This window comes from Dunckerocampus dactyliophorus, chromosome 7 (genome assembly GCF_027744805.1).
Source record: "Dunckerocampus dactyliophorus isolate RoL2022-P2 chromosome 7, RoL_Ddac_1.1, whole genome shotgun sequence".
NCBI lineage: Eukaryota > Metazoa > Chordata > Actinopteri > Syngnathiformes > Syngnathidae > Dunckerocampus > Dunckerocampus dactyliophorus.
In genome coordinates, this window is record NC_072825.1 from 4,865,450 (window position 1) to 4,883,388 (window position 17,939).

The following is a 17,939-nucleotide window of genomic DNA, read 5'->3' on the forward strand; positions in this document are numbered from 1 at the left end:
TAATAAAAATCCCTCGCTTTTTCTTGAACTACATTCTAATTTACTGAGATGCCCTCGTAAATGATGAAATAAAGAATATGGAGAAATATTTTAAAGTACATTCGGATTAGGTTAGGATTGTACTGATATTTGACCTCGTGTGATGACAACTGACTAAATTCTCGGAAATGACTCGTGATGCATTCAAGTGTTTTCGGGAATTGTAGTAATCAATCCCACTTTCGGGTTCCACATTTGTGTTTTGGTTTGTACCGTTGTCATCGTAGGAAAGTTGGGCAAACTTTCGCGAGGTCATCTAATCGTTTTAATAAAAATAATAACAGCAATAATATTAATAATAATAGTTCGGTGGGTTTGTCTCATTTACGACGTTTTTAGGTGAATCTGAAAGCATCGCTATTTGATCAACTGGTTGTTTTTCACGATCAAGTGCTTCACTTTTTCGTGCCTCACTTCAGTCAAACAGCAGGTAAGTTGTTATTTTCTACGACGTTAATCGAGTCTTTTCTGACTTGTTTTGTTTTCCTTTCGATGCAACACCACTTTCCTTTGTAAAGTTTTCCATTTGATCATCTTGGTTTTCATGGTTAGTTGAACAACTCAAACCTAAACAGGTCAATCGAATTCTTTCGGTCTTGTGGTGAATTCGGCAGACTTCACGTCACCTCGTGACCTCGTGTTTTAGTTAAACTTGACAGCAAGTCTGTGTTACTTGTGGGATAGACAGACGGAACCAGCAGCGTCCATGCAGGATTCTGAAGGTTTTCTGTCTCAAGTCATTTGAGGACATAACAAGTCACAAGGAAACCAGCAGGGGGCGCACTAGAGCAATGAGGCAGGACACTAAAGACGTGTTACGTCATTTGAACAACAGAGCATGGCGTCCTCGTCCGTCACCACGGTAGGCGGCCTAGTGATCGTCACTCAGGTCATCCCTCAAGATGAAACTTCCATCCCGCTCCAGACGCCCGGGAGCACCGCTGCACAGGCCCCGCCCCCTGTGTCTCCCACCAATATGGATGAGGCGCCTAAAACAGACCTGCAAGGGGCGCTGCCGGGCCTCGGGGTGAGTGTGCATCCCACATCGTGTGTCATTTGGTGACTTATGTGTGTGTAACCTCTCCTTCTTCCTTTTCTTCTCTTCGCACGCAGGCGGTGCAGGTGGCCATCGGGCTGCTGTGTGTTCTCTTCAGCTTGATCGCCACCTTCTCTCCTTACCTGATGCTCCACGTGGCGTTCTGCGGCGGTGTGTCGGTGCGTTTGCAAGTTGGCTGAATGTGTTGTTTTTCACCAATGACCTCTTCTTTCTGCTGCCATGCAGTTTGTGGTTTCGGGTTGCCTGGCGGTGGCAGCGAGGAGGCGGGCTGCGGTGACACCGGTAAGTCTTGATGGCATCGTCGCGCTGCTCTGATTGGCCAGCTTGTTTGTTGTTGTGTCTTGCAGATGTGGGCATGCTTGGTGTCAAACGGCATCAGTGTGCTGCTCAGCCTCATGGGCGTGGCCTACCTCTGTTTGCTGCTGAGCGGCGCCCACCCATCAGAGGGAATTTGCGGCAGCCTCAGCAAGGAGAACTGGTGCGTCAGTCGGCTTTGGGTGCTGGACGTAAGTTTGTCAGCTCTGATCAGACATTGTCGGTGGTTGTCAGTGGACGAAGCTTCGCAGCATCTCTCCTCACAGACGTGTCACGTGTCTTCCAGATGGTCTTGGCGGGCCTGGATGGTCTCTTCCTGGTTCTGCTTGTCCTGCAGGGGTGCGTCTCTGTCGCCGCCTGTGTCTTTGCCGCCATCGGCATCAGGCAACACCGCCGCTACACGGCCCTCACGGTAAGGCAGGACGTCGTCATGTTGTTTCAGATGATTCATGTGACCACAAACAGCCACTGATCAGACCTCTGACCTCCAGATCGAGGAGCGCAGTGATGGGAATGAAGCGGTGCCGCCACAGTCACCGTGACAACAGACAAAACTATACCTGTAATGGGGGCATTCGAACGTACTATATCCCACCCTCTTCCTGCTTAGCCACGACTGATAACTGTCGGTCACTTCTTTGAGATTGCGTGTATGTGTATGTATATGTGAGCGCACTAAATGGGCAGGTGCCTCTGCACGAACCATGAGTGAGCGACAGCCGTTAAACACCACTCCCTATTTTCGAGCTGAACAAAAAATGTCATTGTAATTGTGAACACTGTAGACCTGGGGTCGGCATCCTTTACCACCAAAAGAGCCATTTTGCCTCCCCTTTCAGTAAAAAAAAAAATAGTCGGGAGCCAAAAAACATTACACAACTTAATAAATAAACTTGTTACAACCACAAAATTCATCAAACAGAAGTGCGCCTACATTTGTAGGCCTACTCTGACACCAGTCAAACACTTGACTCTGTAAGTCTTACTGAGTGGTTCCCATATTTGTGTAAAAGTAAAACAAAATGTAATGTAATCTTTGCAAAGAGAGGCATACTTTAATTGTCTCAATCATTTCCTGTTTATTTTTTATTGGGAGAATAGATGTGCTGATATTTTTATGAACGATTCTTTCATGTATTCTCCATCTGTGAAGGGCTTCCCATATCATGTGCAGCCCAGTGGCAATTTTCTGGCTAAATCTGGTTACTTTCCAAACTCTCTTGGTGTCTTATTTTCTCAAAAATAAGCGACTAGCGACAAATGCAAAGACTCCTTCTGACGTCGCTAGGAGATTTTTCTGGTATTAGCGTGTCACGGGCTCCGAGCACGTAGCTACAGCGCGCTTCTTGTTATAAAACATATTTCTATGCTCTTGTTAAATTGATTTATTTTACTGTGCTGTAACTTGCTTCAGACTCAACTCAAAACTCCCTCACCTTTTTTCTCTCCTGTGAAGTGAGACTCACCGCATACACTAGCCTAGGTCCCCCTCTCTTGCTCATCCAATCAGCAGTCAGAATGCAGTCTAAATACGTTCACGGACTTGCAGTGCATCGGATATTTAATTTTTTTTTTTTTTAAATGGACATATACCTTACTTCGATGTTGAAAAAAATCACTGCAAAGGGAGCCGCATCAAGGAAGCTGAAGAGCCACGGGTTGCCGACCCATGCTGTAGACATTATTAGTACAATCTGTTCTTTGGAACCAAAACTTTTGGTAACATATGCCCTCCGTGGCAGACGTCTCTGTGACACTCTCTTGATATGCCAGCGGGTGGTGGTGTTTTTTGTGTGAAAACTGCAGCCAAGGAGGGATAGCACCTTTCTGTCGCAATGCCAGTCATGAGCTCATTCCTGACATGTAACCACTTCATTAAACTCATTCAACGTCTGTCGTTGACCACACCAAGTCAAGTGACCTGCCCGTGCATGCTTGTGTGTGTGTTAATTGACCCTTCTTCATTTAAGTTCCTCTTTATAAGTGTGTTAGCATGTGTGTGTAAGCATCCGACAGGGCACTAGTTCAATGTTAAGTTGGACTACATGTTTCTATTCTGAGCAGCCTGGATCTGTTGTGTGGAGCAGTAGGCCGTCCAAATCCTGTGTGAGTCCAATGTCCTTGTTGTCTAACAAGACATGGTCCGCAGAGATTAGCTTAAAAGCTGTCCAATATTTGTCCAATGTTCAGTGTGTTCGTCAACCTTTTATGCTGGTGGCTTTTGGCGTCATGCTGAGACACGTCCTGTACTGCAAGGCGGGCAAGCCTGCTGACCCTGAAGGCATCACCTTTGACCCTCTCGGCCTCACCAACCCAACCTCAGTTAGGAGACAGTCAGGGGGACAGGAAGAAGCCTCACTTGTCTCTCTGCTTGCAAAAAAAAAAAAAAAAATCCCAAAAAGAGAAACGTCTATAATCTTTCTTCTTAAATAACATTTAATTACGAGCTGTCACCTTTACGTCTCATAAGACTTTTATTGTTCAGAGAAGATAGCTTTTACTGTGAAGACTCACACCGGATGTAGAATCAAGCTACAGCTGACTTGCGTACATGTTGCGGAATTCGCTCCTGTATGGTGGGTATATACAGTTTCTACGAGAAGTGTCACATTTGTTGTGACAATGTAGTATGTCAGATCTCACTTAAATAAAATCTGGCCGGTTTTCATGCCCAGCTAATTAGCGTTAACAACAGCTAGACGGTCGTCAATAATTAGCATTCGCTACGATGTTAGCATCAGTAGCTAGTAAAGAGTCATCATATTTTACTTCAGTTAACAATCTAGTCTGTGCTTATGTACAGACATTGGTAACAACACCATTACAATATATGTTGTTAGTGTGTCCGTGTTTATTTTGTGGACTAACCTATTTTTCAATTCATAAATGACGTGATGTGGACAGACGAGGGCGCTCGAGAGCAGGTGACTCAGGAACGAGGCGGAATGGAGAGGGTCCGCAGGGTTCTAGTGTCGGTCTGTCGGGACAGAGCAGCGCCACAGAGTGTTCACTTTCTTCAGGTGTGTGCGTGACTTTTACCATTATTGCTTGAATGCTTGAACTCATCTCGGAGGCGGGTCTTCCCTCAGAGCGTCACAGGTCACTTTGGCACCACTGACCAGGTGAACGTGAGCTGCTCGCTGGACCGGAACCGCTTGATAGTCCTCAAAGACGACACGGACAGAGGCATTCCCCTGAAGGTGCTTCATGTGCACCTCGTTAACAGAACATAGTCATGTGACCTGCGTCATACTTGACAGTTTGTTGATGGCATAACATCATCAGTGTTTGTTTGATCACCAGAGGGCCCCCTTTTGTCCAATCAAGCACCTGTCCGTCAAAGAGGCAGCGTCTATCTCGTTGGACATTCAGCAACGTGGAGTAGATGTGGGTGTAGCCATCATCCTGCAGACAGCAGATAAGAGAGTGTTGCTGACACGACGAGCAAAGCAACTGCGGATATTTCCCAACGTTTGGGTTCCACCAGGTCAGTGGCCACCATGTTCTACACCAGGGGTCACCAACGTTTTTCCTTGTGAGAGCTACTTTTACAAAGTGAAAATGGCCAAGAGCTACTCATTTTTGTAACATTTATTTTCAGAGCTTATTTTAAACCCAAACAAAGCGAATATGCTTGTTTTACCAGAACATTAACAAAATGCTGGTGTCCACAACTCGCATTTTGTATTTCAGAATGCATTTCTTTCTACTGTTCTTTCATTATTAACTGAAAACCTGAATGAAAAGCAGGCTTGTGGGCACCTCATGTGGTCGTGGGGGGCTACCTGGTGACCCCTGTTCTACACAGCCACGCCCACATTTGGTCACGCTCTTCTTCTCACACCGTCAGGCGGCCATCTTGAACCCGACGAGACGGTACGTTTCCTCAGACATTAGTTTGGTGCCAACGCGGTGCTAGCTTGCTCGCAACATGTGTGCGTGCAGCTCCTGGAGGCGGGCCTCAGGGAGCTGAAAGAGGAAACAGGATTGGCTCTGGAAGCAGAACAATTCCCAAGTCCAAAGGTTCTCGGTGTGTGGGAGGTGAGAGGGTGACATTTAAATTGGGGGCGGGGGGGCATGGCGCTCAAAAAAAGTTATGTGTCAGTAGTCAGTGTACCCCCCGATGCTGAGCAGAGGACCCCCTCAGAGACACCACCTTGTCGTCTACCTGCTGCTGCGCTCGCCATGCACACACCTGCAGCTCCAGGTAACCCTAGCTAACCTGCTGTTAATTCAGTCATTCATTAGCCATCATTAATTCAGTCCAATCATCCATCCATTCAGTCATTCATATGTAATTATTCATTCAGTCATCGTGTATTTATTTATTTACTCCTTCAATCAGTCATCATGTATTCAGTCACTCATTCATCCATCTGTCAATCATTCATTCATTCATTCATCCATCATTCATTCTGTTATTCATTCATGCAACCATCATTCACTTATGCATTAGTCTATCGTCAGTCATTCATTCAGTCATCATTCACTCATTGCATGTTAGCACATTAAAGCTACAAAACAACATAATAGATGATGTCATCAGGACTGTCTGCGCCCCTCCCCCACCGAAGTCAGCGCTTGTCTTTGGGCCGACTCCCGTCTGGTCAGTGCCATGGTGTCGGCCGTGGACGGACAGGATGGCGAGATCGATGTGAAACGTCTTCCCGCCGTTGTCAGGTCTGACAGCTGATGACTGAGTCGAGGTACAACCTTGTGATCTTTCACGCCGCCCTCAGGGTGTCGGAGGTGTGCCCTGCGGGAGGACTCCGTGACACCACGCTGTCGCCGGGTGTCTTTGTCAACCGGGCACCGTACAGCGGTCCAGACGTGGAGCGGGTCAGCACCGGGACAAAGTTCGCTCTGGGTCTGTGGCTGAAGACCACTGCAGAGATGACCTCTGAACCTCACACCTGTCAGCCAAACAAATGATGTTATACTGACCTTTGATTGTGTGTGAGATAAATGACATGAAAAAAAATAAATGACAGAACATTCGTTGGTCTCATCAGAATTTAATACACGTTCTACACAACGATTTACTTTTCACGATCAAAGCTGTACCTCATGAATGGTGTATATAAGCGCTAGAGATCATGAGAGTACGGCAACGCATGAGAGTCAAAACATAACACGTTACATCCCGTAATAGTTGTTTTTAGCCATCTGGCTTTTTAAATGCCTTATTTTCTTGCTGATACACATTCACCTATATATTAGTACATCAAAATTAACGGTGCGTGTAAAGTGAATCTATATTTTTTATTTGCTTGCAATACGGAAACGCTTGTCTGAACTTCCGGTTGCTGTAAAAATGGCGGCGCCCGACGAGTTGTTTTGCTGGGAAGGAGACTGGGGTCTGCCGTCCGTCAGCACCGAGTGTCTGGTGGTTTTGGTGAGTCCACTCACACAAACACCGACACCAACCCGACCGAGCGTGTCACCGGACGCGTGTCCGCGATCAAAGCGCGTGTACGCTCACCGCTGCTGCTAACCTTAGCATGCTAACGAATGAATGAACGATGAAGTTTGGCTTTTAAGTTCATTTACAGGTGTTATTAACGAATTAGCGCTGACGTTTGTCGTGAAAGCTTAACATGAACTTTGCAAAAACACCACTAGCAGAAGGTGGCTGACTTGAGAAAAATGTTGGAGTAAAATGGTCATTAAAGTGTCGGAATGAAGCATTTTATTTTGTCTCTAAGAGTCTGTAAAGAGGCCGCCATGTTGATGTCCAGGGTGCAAGTTTGTGTTTTACTGCTGCGAGACAGGAAGTAATGACATGCTGTCTTCCTGGCAGGCATACGCGCAGTTTGCCGGCGCTCCTCTCAAAGTTCACAAAGTGTCCAACCCGTGGAGAAGTCCTGGCGGTGAGATTCTTGCCCGCAGCTTGTACATGGGCCTTCAGGGGGGCGTTTCCTGATATGTGCTTTGTCCCCTTCAGGTTCCATTCCTACCCTGAGGACCAGTCAGAAGGAGACCCTGTCCAGACCATCTGACATCATTATTCACCTGAGGAAACAAGTTAGTAGCCAACATTCATTGTTTCCCAAACATTGATTTATTTGTGGCGGCCCGTTACAAAATTTGGACCGCCACAGAATAGATTTTGCGCTACGTGTTTTCCCTCGCTCATACACATATTTTAGTGTCCAAAATGTGTAGTTTTAAAGTAAAATACAAATGACTGACAAATGAAATGGATGAATGAACATTTAACATCACATTTACAATGATGAAGACTTGTTGGTGACCATGGTGATGAGTGGAGGGAGGACGGAAGGGACGCGGTTTCATTCTAGTTTGTTACAAACGTAACTTTAATGGGTGAACTGCTAGAGCTGTATTCTTGCTCTCTTGAACTTTATTGTTAACTTCATCAGGAGGTGCAATTATTACTCTGTTATGTGTCTCTGTTAAACCATTCCCCCAGCAACCTGCATTAAATAAGGAATTTTACATTACAATCCTATTGTAATAGACGCTACCTTTTGTACTAGTGTTTCTCACCATCTTTATCAAAGTTCTGGCACTTGAAACTTTTTTGCAACCATATTTAATAAAAAAAAAAAAAACACTCAGAAATACACAGTGCTCTTGATTACCTTATCAATGAACCGCGCACACCGCTTCTTAAGAGGAAGACAGATATGAGTTGTTCATCATTCTGTGTGTGTTTCATGAACAAATAAACCACCCACACACATAATAAAGATTGTTTAAGGGTTCCCTGGCAGGAATCTGTCTATAGTGTCCCTACTCAGGCTATAAGAAAAGACTCGGACACGGAGCCACCAACATCTGAATGCTTTGTTTGGACACTAAATTCCACAGACTCGTTTGTTAGCTGCACTGTTTGACTATACGATAACTGAGACTGTGTAGGAAATCCGAGACATATTTTTGGCAATAGTTTTTACAGTACATTGACTTACATTGGATTGGTTTTAGCATCTTCAGTGTGCAAGATGTATCAAAGTGGTCCCCCACCTCCTTCAATGTTTACATATGCTATAGCTATATTTGTATTTGATAATTGTATTGTTTGTAGGTGTATCTTTCATTTTAAAATCATTAAAGACAAAAGCTAAGCAGTTTTATATTTAGCATTGTGTTGCCTTACTGTACCCAAAATGTACTGAACCATGACCTTAAAATCAATGTACGTACTGTCTACCGTGATTATGGCATACCATTCCACCACATTGATTGTATGTTCGGAATGGAATATTTTACAGTGTAGACAAGTATGACAATGTGCCTATCTACCACGGAGACATAACACACTCGGAAGACATTTTCATTTGGAACGGATGCATCATGTTGTTTTTATCTGGGCACACACACACACACACACACACACACATTGGTTGGCGAGCAATTAGCTGTCCAATTTAGACTGGCTGTTGCTTAACATCCCACAACTAAAAAAAAGGGAAGTTTACACCCACTGCGCCGACTCTCTGACAGATGTCATAAAGGAAAGCGGAACCGAGTTCCTCTTGGGAGATCGGCTGGACTTGGCAAAACCTCCATTGACAGTTGATCGCTTTCTCCAGTGCTGGCATTACAATTGCTTGTATCTATTTCTGTTTGAATTAAATTGTAAACTGACTATGAGATTCCAAGGCTTATTTCAGAGCTTTTAGAATAAAAGAACCCGAGTAAAAGGGCTGGTCTGAACAATTATGAATAATTATTAATATTTGGATAATTCCCTGATAAGTACTTCTTTTTGGAGCTGTGACTGTACATGCTGATCCTTTTAGTCTTTACAACATCTTGATGGTTAGCTTGAGTGAGCTGCAGGAAATAGAGGCAGTTGGGCGGGACTTGGAGGGCATCTCGTTGTGTCCACAAATGAGTAAAGATTAAGTGGCAACTATAGGACTGCGCGATCGAAACAATATAACTTTGGCCTAAGATAGAGATTTTAAATTTGAGGTAATGCATGTTCTTGACACAACCTACCCGTGTCCCCAAGCTGCAAAATATTCATTGTAATGTTTTTCATGCGTTTTTTTACGTGCTTGTTAGACATTTGGGTCTTTGAAGATGTCTTGTTAGGTTTTCTTCTGTCGTTCGGCCACACCTTGTCTGCACGGTGGTTCTGACCCACATTTTCCCATGGGAACACCCAGACTGTGGCAGCTGGAAGCCATTATTCCCCAGCATGCCACAGCTAAAGGTGTTGTCATAGTGATCGCTGAGCTCATCGTTAGCTTAGCATGTTAGCCTTCCTCATCGTTCACGTGTTTTCCAGAAGTACAACGCAGACTACGACCTGTCGGCGAAGGAGGGCGCTGACAGCCTGGCGTTCATATCGCTGATGGAAGAGAAGCTTGTGCCGGCCCTGGTGAGTTCTGTTGTGGAGCGTGAGAAAGACAGAAGAACAAGGTGACGCTCTGCTCTGCTCTGGTAGCTTTACACCCAGTGGGTGGAGCCAAAGAACTACGTGGAAGTGACGCGGCGCTGGTATGCCGAGCGCATGCCCTTCCCGCTCAGCTTGTTCCTGCCAGGCCGCATGCAGCGACACCAGCTGGACAAACTGCGTTTGCTGCGAGGTGATGACAGCCTGGAGGCCAACGAGGAGCTGGAGAAGGAGGTGAGGTGCAAACGTGGCCTCCAGCTGCTTGGCTCATATTGTTTCCATGTGCAATGCCCTGGAAAAGAGAACTCCTTGCAGTACTGCAATGGAACAAATAAGTCAGCGTGAATGAAGATCAACAAAATCCTTTTTTTCCACTTGACACTTTTAACCCCCCCAACCCCCCAGACGTCCATGATCTTTGAAGCTAGCGTGATTTCCCCAGTATAGCACTTCCTGTTAGCATGTAGCCATGGATATTAATGGAAAGCTCATACATGTGAGCGTGTGCACGGGATTTGTCTTTCAGTTGTTCCGCGACGCTGCCGACTGCATGAACCTGCTGGCACAGAGACTTGGGCCGCACAAGTTTTTTTTTGGAGACTCGTAAGTATTAGTGCAACAATGATGACGATGTCGTATTTGGGTGCTGATTACAATGATGTTTCCGGTCCAGGCCTTCCTCTCTTGACGCCTTCGTATTTGGCTCGTTAGCGCCAATTCTCAAGTGCAAACTCCCCAACAACAAGTTGCAAGAGCACCTGAAGTCTCTGGACAACCTCAGCAAGTTCTGCACCAACATCCTGCTCATCTACTTCCCCCGTGAGGACCACATTAGCAGGCATGGTGTTTATTCAGTGGGTGACAGTCTTAACAACGCAGTCCATGTGTCCACAGACAACTGCAGTCAGAGGACTTCCTGTCCAGCAGAGACCAAAGACCTGGAGCAGGTCCCAAACAAGCGCAGGAAGCAGTTCCTGTCGCTGCTGGTGGCTCTGGGCGCCATGTTGTCATACGCCGTGCTGAGCGGCATGGTGTCCATCCAACAGCGGGAGGCGCTGGAAGCGCCTCTGCACTCTCACCATGACGAGGACGACGAGGACGACTGAGGTCACCATCACAGCTTTGTGTTGTCTTTGAGAAAGTGGACTCCATCTCAGCTCTTGGCCACGCCCCTCAGGCCCCCACCAGTCGTCCTGAGCGTCTGGACGCCAGCTGCACATGACGCCTTTGCTGAGGAATGCGTGAGCTTTAACAAGCTGATCTGGAAGCAGTTTGCGGAGTGTTAGCAGGTCACAAAATTCAAACCCCGCCCCCCTCCTGCTGTTAGGGTTGCGTTACCACGACAACGGTGTAGACCCAAACAAGCCCCTTCACCTTTCTCCAATTCATGCTAGACATTGAAATCAATAAACTGTTGTAATATATATGCTAATAAAAATAAAGACCTGACCTCTCATGTGTGATGATGTAAAATTATAATAAAAATAAACTATCCTTGTATGATGCGACGGTGATGACGTCATCAGCCGCCGTTTTCCTCCTTTCCCGAAAGTGTCAAATCACATCGGACGCCGTGACGTCACATTTTCCGCACGCTGTCCTCGGTGTGCGCGCGCACGGAGCCACTGGAACTTTCTTGACTTTCTCGTCTTCCGCTGCTTCTTTGACATCTTCTGCTTCTCTTCAGCCAGCAGACTGCGGGTCCGCGTCTGCTTCGGAGGGCGTGATGCGGTCCCCCGCGGCCATCACGTTTGTGCTGTCAATCACGATGCTTCGGGCAGCGGCGGAACTGCCGGACCAGCAAGGTAACGCAGAATTGTCTTGGTTATTTTTCTGTAGTCTTGAGTTTCTTTGAGCTCAGAAAGAGACACCTTGTTAGCAGTAACGTGGAGGGGTCAATGGTACTTGAAAAATCGCCCACCTTGACCTCTGACCTTGAACAAAACATTTTAACCACTTTTGTAGGCTGGAAAGTTGCTGTCGCCATAGTAACCAACAGTCAAACTCTTGTCTCCTCCAGTGATTGATGTGTTGAGTCTTCAAGACTCCAAGAAGAGCATCGCTGCAGTGGAGAAACTGTCTGGTGGTCTGAGCGCGCTCAGTGACATCTACGTGGCATCCACGTTACGTCTGCCACCTAAGATGGGAGGCGTTCTACTGGGTGTGTACAGCAAACAGGACAACAGGAAGTACCTAGAGCTCGCCGTCATGGGGAAGATCAACAAAGGTGAACGTGAGCCCTGCCTCTGCTCTGTATGGCCCCGCCTTCAGACACACTTGCCCTTTATCTGGACCACATTCTTGTTTACTTCCTTGTTTGTCTTGACCACTGAGTTCTTTGCCATTATCACTTCCTTGTTTACTTCCTTGTTTGTCTTAACCACATTCTCGTTTCCATCCAGTGTTGCTTCGTTACACGCGAGCAGACGGGAAGGTCCACACAGTCAACTTGCAGAATGCCAACCTGGCTGATGGGCGGAGCCACTCCATCATCCTGCGGCTGGGAGGCCTTCAGCGGGACAGCATGATGGCAGAGCTCTACGTGGACTGCCGATTGGCTGACTCGGTTCAGGGTGTGCCACATCCCGTGCCCCTACCGCGGGACGCAGAGATGGTGGAGATGCGACACGGACAGAAGGCATATGCTCGCTTGCAGGTTGGTTTAGCCATGCCTTTTACACACCTGCCGATCTGGTGCCAGCACCCTCATGAATATTAATGAGACCATGTGACAAAGTGTTTGTGCTTCCTTGTCGGTGGCGTCAGGGCGCAGTGGTGTCGTTACAAGTGGCTCTAGGGGGCAACGTCGCTAAAGCCGGTGCCCTGATTGACTGTCCCTTTCAAGGTGACTCCTCCCACAACTTAGGTGAGCTCACATGACAGTAGCCACACCCCCTTACTGGCCACGCCCGGCTTTCACCCACCTCGCTCAGCTGGAAGTTCTCCAGTCATGTGACTCACGCCTCATTCTTCCTACTTGCCATTCTAACCAGCCGTTTGTGTTTGCAGTGGGCGGGGACATCCACGCCATCCTGGGTGAGTGTGTGAGGACCATCATCACTTATCAATCATCACTCATCAATTATCACTCACTTTGATCACACTCATTTGCTTTCCATCAGCTGATCATGCCAAGGCTCTTATTGGTCAGTTGGTCATCTTCAATCAAATCCTTGGAGAACTACGACAGGACATCAAGGAGCAGGTGACGCACACGCACGCACACACACACGGAGCCATGTGACATCTCGGTGCTGTCCAGGTGAAGGAGATGTCGCTGATGAGGAACACCATCTTGGAATGTCAAGTTTGTGGTGAGTCGCTCGTCTTTATGTGTGCCATTTGAGGACCTGATTGAAGACAGCCCTGTGTCCGCAGGCTTCCACGAGCCACGCTCACGCTGCTCCCCCAACCCATGTCACAAGGGGGTGGCCTGCGCCGACAGCCCGCACTTTCCCGGATACACCTGCGGACCCTGCCCCCCTGGTACCAGCGGCAACGGCACGCACTGTCGTGACGTGGACGAGGTGAGGGCACGCCCTCACACACACACACCTCTGTGTGCATCACGTACACATGAGCTTGTGATGTCATCCTTCGACCAGTGTGAAGCGTACCCGTGTTTCTCTCCTGATGCCTGTGTCAACACGGTGGGCGGCTTCAGCTGTCTTCCATGTCCTGCTGGCCTGTGGGGGGCGTCACTGGCCGGCACTGGACTCGACTACGCGAAGACACACAAGCAGGTCTCACACACACACACGTACACACACATATGTGAACAGCACTGCACAGAAAGCAGTCAGTCTAATGGAGTGTGTGTGTGTGTTCCAGGAGTGTGTGGACATGGATGAGTGTGTGGATATGCCTGACGCCTGCACGCCAAACTCAGTGTGCACCAACACAGTGGTGAGTTGACGTCTTTACTTAGGGTTGTATAGGACTAGTCAAGGTGTGACCATTTGTATGTTGACCCTCGGTCTCTCTCAGGGCTCATTTAAGTGTGGGGGGTGTAAACCTGGTTTCCTTGGCAACCAGACGACGGGTTGCTTCCCCCGCAATTCGTGTGCCACGTTGACCTTCAACCCCTGTGACACCAACGCCCACTGCATCATCGAGTGGAACGGAGACGTTTCCTGCAAGGTCAGTTTCATTCCCAAAGACAACACGGCCATTTATGTCTCACAGTGTGTGTGTGTGCGTGCGTGCGTGTGTGCAGTGTAACGTGGGCTGGGCGGGGAATGGAAACACGTGCGGTGTGGACACGGACATCGATGGTTATCCCGACCGTTCGCTGCCCTGCATGGACAACAACAAACACTGCAAACAGGTCAGTCTTCATCATCATGTGAACTTCACCAGAAGTCACCTCCACCACATTTTGTTGTCTTTCAGGACAATTGCGTTTCCACGCCAAACTCGGGTCAGGAGGACGCTGACAACGATGGGATCGGCGATCAATGTGACGAGGACGCAGACGGGGACAGCATAAAAAACGTGGAGGTGAGCGAGAGCGTCCGCCGTGAGACGCGGGGTCACGCGACGTGCCCTGTCTCCAACAGGACAACTGCCGTTTGGTTCCCAACAAGGACCAGCAGAATTCCGACAGCGACTCTTTCGGGGACGCGTGTGACAACTGTCCCAACGTGGCCAACAGCGAGCAGAAGGACACGGACGGGAACGCCCGAGGAGACGCGTGCGACCTCGACATAGATGGAGACGGTACGAGTCATGGGACCTTGCCAGAGATCAGGTCACATGACCTAACTTATTTGCATCACGTGTGTGCATGTGTTCGTACGTGTGCAGGAATACCGAACGTCCTTGACAACTGTCCAAAGGTTCCCAATCCCATGCAGACGGACAGAGATCGGGATGGAGTCGGAGATGCATGTGACACCTGTCCAGAACTCAGCAACCCTACACAAGTACGTACACACACACGCACACACACACACACACACACACACACACGCACACGCACACACACACTGTATTGTATGTTGTTGTACTTCAACTGTTCTTATTTGATTTTTTTCAGACAGACATCGATAACGACTTAGTGGGAGACATTTGTGACACAAACCAGGACACGTATGACGCACACAGAAGCACGTGTTGTCATGGTAACCGACATCACATCTCCTGTCAGCAAACATGTTTTATGTGTGACGTGTGCAGGGACGGAGACGGTCACCAAGACAACAGAGACAACTGTCCTGACATTCCAAACAGTTCCCAGTTGGATTCAGACAATGATGGCCTCGGCGATGACTGCGACCATGACGACGACAACGATGGCGTCATTGACGACCGTGACAACTGTCGTCTCATTGTTAACCCAAACCAGAAAGATTCTGATGGTAAACACCTCATTGACATGTCTTCACGTCTCTCCACGACCCGTCTCCATGCCTCTATGTGACCGGTGTCCTCAGTAAATGGTGTAGGGGACGTGTGTGAGGACGACTTTGACAACGACGCCGTCCTGGATGTGATTGACGCGTGTCCTGAGAGCGCTGAGGTGACGTTGACAGACTTCCGGGCTTATCAAACTGTCATCTTGGACCCAGAAGGCGACGCCCAAGTTGACCCCAACTGGGTGGTTCTGAATCAGGTGAGCCCAACAGCGGCTTGTCGCGCCAACCTGACCTCTGACCCCTAATTCCACACACAGGGAATGGAGATTGTTCAGACCATGAACAGTGACCCTGGTCTCGCCGTCGGTACGTGTCCTTTGGGCCGACCTCCTTAATGCAAGACGCCCCAGAGCGGAACCTTCTGTGCTGGTTTGTGTGTGTCCGCAGGCTACACAGCGTTCAACGGCGTGGACTTTGAGGGAACGTTCCACGTCAACACGGTGACGGACGATGACTACGCCGGCTTCGTCTTTGCTTACCAGGACTCGTCTAGTTTCTATGCTGTCATGTGGAAGCAGACGGAGCAAGAATATTGGCAGTCCACGCCCTTCCACGCCCTCGCCCAAGCCGCCCTGCACCTCAAGGTCATCAGACTCTCTGGTGGTCATACTGTACATAATGTGTCTCTCGTGTTAGCAGTAAACATGACACTGTGTGTGTGTGTGTGTGTGTGTGTTCGTGTGCGTGTGTGTCAGGCAGTGAAGTCTCAGACCGGACCGGGTCAGTTCTTAAGGAACGCTCTGTGGCACACAGGGGACACAAGTGGCGAGGCCACGCTGCTTTGGAAGGATCCGAGGAACGCTGGCTGGAAGGACAAGACGTCGTATCGCTGGCACCTCAGCCACCGCCCCCAAGTGGGCTACATCAGGTGAGAGCGCCCCTAGGTGGGCCACATTGGGTGAGAGCATTCCCAGGTGGGTTAGATTAGGTGAGAGCGCCACCAGGTGGACTACATCAGGTGAGAGTGCCCCCAGGTGGGCTACACTAGGTGGGAGCACCCCTAGGTGGGCTACTTTAGGTGAGCGTGCCCCTAGGTGGGCTGCATCAGGTGAGTGTGACACCTGTGCCCTGACACCTGTAGTGTGTTGTGCACCACTTCAGGGTTCGTCTCTTTGAGGGTGCCAACATGGTGGCCGACTCTGGCGTGGTGATTGACAGCACCATGAGAGGCGGGAGACTGGGAGTCTTGTGCTTTTCCCAGGAGAACATCATCTGGTCCAACCTGCGCTACAGGTGTAACGGTACGACCTTTAACCCCGGCAGAAAGCATCTTTGTTACCGTGTTAGCGGGGCGTTAGCGTGTGCTTTGTTCGCTTCCAGACACGCTTCCTGAAGATTTCCACACGCATCGCATGCAACATGTCCTGATGCACGTGCGCGTGTGATGCCGGTGACAGGCACCAACATTGGCGAGGTGAAGGCGGGGCCATCCTGGACTGATGTTAATAAAACTTAATGATGGCAAATCGTTGGCTGGAAATCCGTGGAGTGTTCTTCAAGGAATAAACTTCATCTACAACAACAAAGAGAAGTATTTTTCTGAATCAATAATGGTAAAAAACAAAAACACTATCAGGCTCGTCACCAATAAATTTGATGGGTGATGACTTGAATTCTTCCATGACATTATCACAGGGGTGGAGCCTATTCTGGATGTCCCACCCACTCTGAAGTACTGTTGCTGTCTAAATAAAGTTGTTTTGAACATGTGACGCACTAAACACTATATGCACTCCTGAACAAAATTTTAAGAATTTACATTTTGCGCTGTTGGAGCTTCACAATGCAAAAAACAAACTATTATTTTTTGGAGTCAACAATTTCTGTGCTGAAAACACTATTCAGCTGTGCATATGACAACTGAAAATATCTTAATTTTGAATTTGTTTGTGTTATGGAATGATTTTATGAAGTGGTTTTACCCTTTTGTTTTGACCCTCTGTAAAGCACTTTGAATGACCTTGTATACAAATGGTGCTCTATAAATAAAGTTGCCTTGCCCTTGCCAATGTATTGCAAACAAGCAAACCAAAAAAAAAAAAACCTCCCTAAAAAAGAAATACACTGCTTGATGACACGATGGAACTTGCTGCCTTTAGTAGCCAAATTGTTTCCATTCCAGGAGGCTGGTGGGAATGTTCCTCCAAGTCGTGAAGATGGCTTCACGGAGGGCATCCACTGTCTGCAACTGATGCCCATTTTTGTAAACTTCCCTTGCCATCCATTCCCATTGATTTAGACCAGGGGAACACGCAGGATGGTCCAAAAGAGTGAGGCTATTCCTCTGGAAGAAGTCCTTTGTCAGGCAGGCGTTGTAAATTCATTACCACACAGACAAGAACCTGCAGTGATGAGGGATACCCCCCGCAACATCTCCACATAGCCATCTGTCATTTGACGCCCCTGCACAACCTGACGCGCCATAGTTCCACTGAAGGAAAAAGCACCGCATTGTGCCGTGTGGAAAGCGTCTTGTCACGCCAGTAACGTTGGAAGTCATCAGGACCATCAAGGTTCCATTTTTTCTCATCAGAAAACAAAACTTTCTTCTACCTTGTCCCGTTTGGTGCTTTTGTGCAAATTCCAAACGGACGATTTTGTGGTGTTGAAGGGGACAAGACAGACAGACAATTTTTGTGGGTCTAGCAATTCACTTTTTTGTTCCATAAAACTCAAGATCTTTGAAGAAGACTGTCTTACTGCGTCCAACCTCAGCAGCAATGCTGTGTTGCGACAGGCC

At 48.0% G+C, this 17,939-nt stretch overlaps 4 protein-coding genes across 7 annotated transcripts; all 4 read left to right on the top strand.

The window, feature by feature from the left end:
- Positions 1-243: 243 nt before the first annotated feature.
- On the top strand, positions 244-3,322 carry LOC129185367 (high affinity immunoglobulin epsilon receptor subunit beta-like). Its single transcript, XM_054782345.1, has 7 exons — positions 244-469; positions 875-1,066; positions 1,153-1,254; positions 1,322-1,378; positions 1,444-1,602; positions 1,698-1,823; positions 1,903-3,322. Exons 2-7 carry the CDS (start codon positions 878-880, stop codon positions 1,951-1,953), a joined length of 684 nt encoding a protein of 227 aa, XP_054638320.1. The 5' UTR covers positions 244-469; positions 875-877; the 3' UTR covers positions 1,954-3,322.
- Positions 3,323-3,469: 147 nt separating this feature from the next.
- On the top strand, positions 3,470-6,344 carry nudt17 (nudix (nucleoside diphosphate linked moiety X)-type motif 17). 4 transcript variants are annotated; one of them, XM_054782330.1, is made up of 9 exons: positions 3,470-3,987; positions 4,316-4,431; positions 4,501-4,611; positions 4,697-4,898; positions 5,262-5,287; positions 5,357-5,452; positions 5,520-5,618; positions 5,958-6,091; positions 6,151-6,344. In XM_054782330.1, the coding sequence occupies exons 1-9, from the start codon at positions 3,963-3,965 to the stop codon at positions 6,341-6,343; spliced, it is 1,002 nt and encodes a 333-aa protein (XP_054638305.1). In that variant the 5' UTR covers positions 3,470-3,962; the 3' UTR covers position 6,344. The 4 variants fall into 4 exon arrangements, with proteins under 4 accessions (XP_054638305.1, XP_054638306.1, XP_054638309.1 ...); XM_054782331.1 differs by having other exon boundaries at positions 4,715-4,898; XM_054782334.1 differs by having other exon boundaries at positions 5,357-5,441; positions 6,151-6,331.
- A 380-nt stretch (positions 6,345-6,724) lies between these two features.
- mtx1a (metaxin 1a) lies at positions 6,725-10,888 on the top strand. Its single transcript, XM_054782339.1, has 8 exons — positions 6,725-6,806; positions 7,212-7,281; positions 7,356-7,435; positions 9,675-9,767; positions 9,834-10,016; positions 10,309-10,385; positions 10,456-10,601; positions 10,677-10,888. Exons 1-8 carry the CDS (start codon positions 6,726-6,728, stop codon positions 10,886-10,888), a joined length of 942 nt encoding a protein of 313 aa, XP_054638314.1. The 5' UTR covers position 6,725.
- Positions 10,889-11,295: 407 nt separating this feature from the next.
- On the top strand, positions 11,296-17,313 carry thbs3a (thrombospondin 3a). Its single transcript, XM_054782292.1, has 23 exons — positions 11,296-11,587; positions 11,803-12,009; positions 12,185-12,438; positions 12,549-12,648; positions 12,792-12,818; positions 12,905-12,987; positions 13,045-13,096; positions 13,161-13,309; positions 13,388-13,525; positions 13,614-13,688; positions 13,770-13,922; positions 13,999-14,109; positions 14,175-14,282; positions 14,342-14,501; positions 14,589-14,707; positions 14,821-14,873; positions 14,961-15,142; positions 15,218-15,396; positions 15,457-15,505; positions 15,587-15,783; positions 15,895-16,067; positions 16,301-16,440; positions 16,520-17,313. The coding sequence occupies exons 1-23, from the start codon at positions 11,296-11,298 to the stop codon at positions 16,582-16,584; spliced, it is 3,066 nt and encodes a 1,021-aa protein (XP_054638267.1). The 3' UTR covers positions 16,585-17,313.
- The last annotated feature ends 626 nt before the right edge of the window (positions 17,314-17,939 follow it).

Coding starts and splice junctions, on each gene's coding strand:
- LOC129185367 (XM_054782345.1), top strand. CDS start 878: ATGGCGTCCTCGTCCGTCACCACGGTAGGCGGCCTAGTGATCGTCACT. Junction 1,255..1,321: donor CGTTCTGCGGCGGTGTGTCG/GTGCGTTTGCAA, acceptor GCTGCCATGCAG/TTTGTGGTTTCGGGTTGCCT. Junction 1,379..1,443: donor GGCGGGCTGCGGTGACACCG/GTAAGTCTTGAT, acceptor TGTGTCTTGCAG/ATGTGGGCATGCTTGGTGTC.
- nudt17 (XM_054782330.1), top strand. CDS start 3,963: ATGTTGCGGAATTCGCTCCTGTATG. Junction 4,612..4,696: donor ACAGAGGCATTCCCCTGAAG/GTGCTTCATGTG, acceptor TAACATCATCAG/TGTTTGTTTGATCACCAGAG. Junction 4,899..5,261: donor CAACGTTTGGGTTCCACCAG/GTCAGTGGCCAC, acceptor TCACACCGTCAG/GCGGCCATCTTGAACCCGAC.
- mtx1a (XM_054782339.1), top strand. CDS start 6,726: ATGGCGGCGCCCGACGAGTTGTTTTGCTGGGAAGGAGACTGGGGTCTG. Junction 10,017..10,308: donor ACGAGGAGCTGGAGAAGGAG/GTGAGGTGCAAA, acceptor TTTGTCTTTCAG/TTGTTCCGCGACGCTGCCGA. Junction 10,602..10,676: donor CCTGCTCATCTACTTCCCCC/GTGAGGACCACA, acceptor ATGTGTCCACAG/ACAACTGCAGTCAGAGGACT.
- thbs3a (XM_054782292.1), top strand. CDS start 11,296: ATGACGTCATCAGCCGCCGTTTTCCTCCTTTCCCGAAAGTGTCAAATC. Junction 15,397..15,456: donor ACTGGGTGGTTCTGAATCAG/GTGAGCCCAACA, acceptor TTCCACACACAG/GGAATGGAGATTGTTCAGAC. Junction 16,441..16,519: donor CCTGCGCTACAGGTGTAACG/GTACGACCTTTA, acceptor GTTCGCTTCCAG/ACACGCTTCCTGAAGATTTC.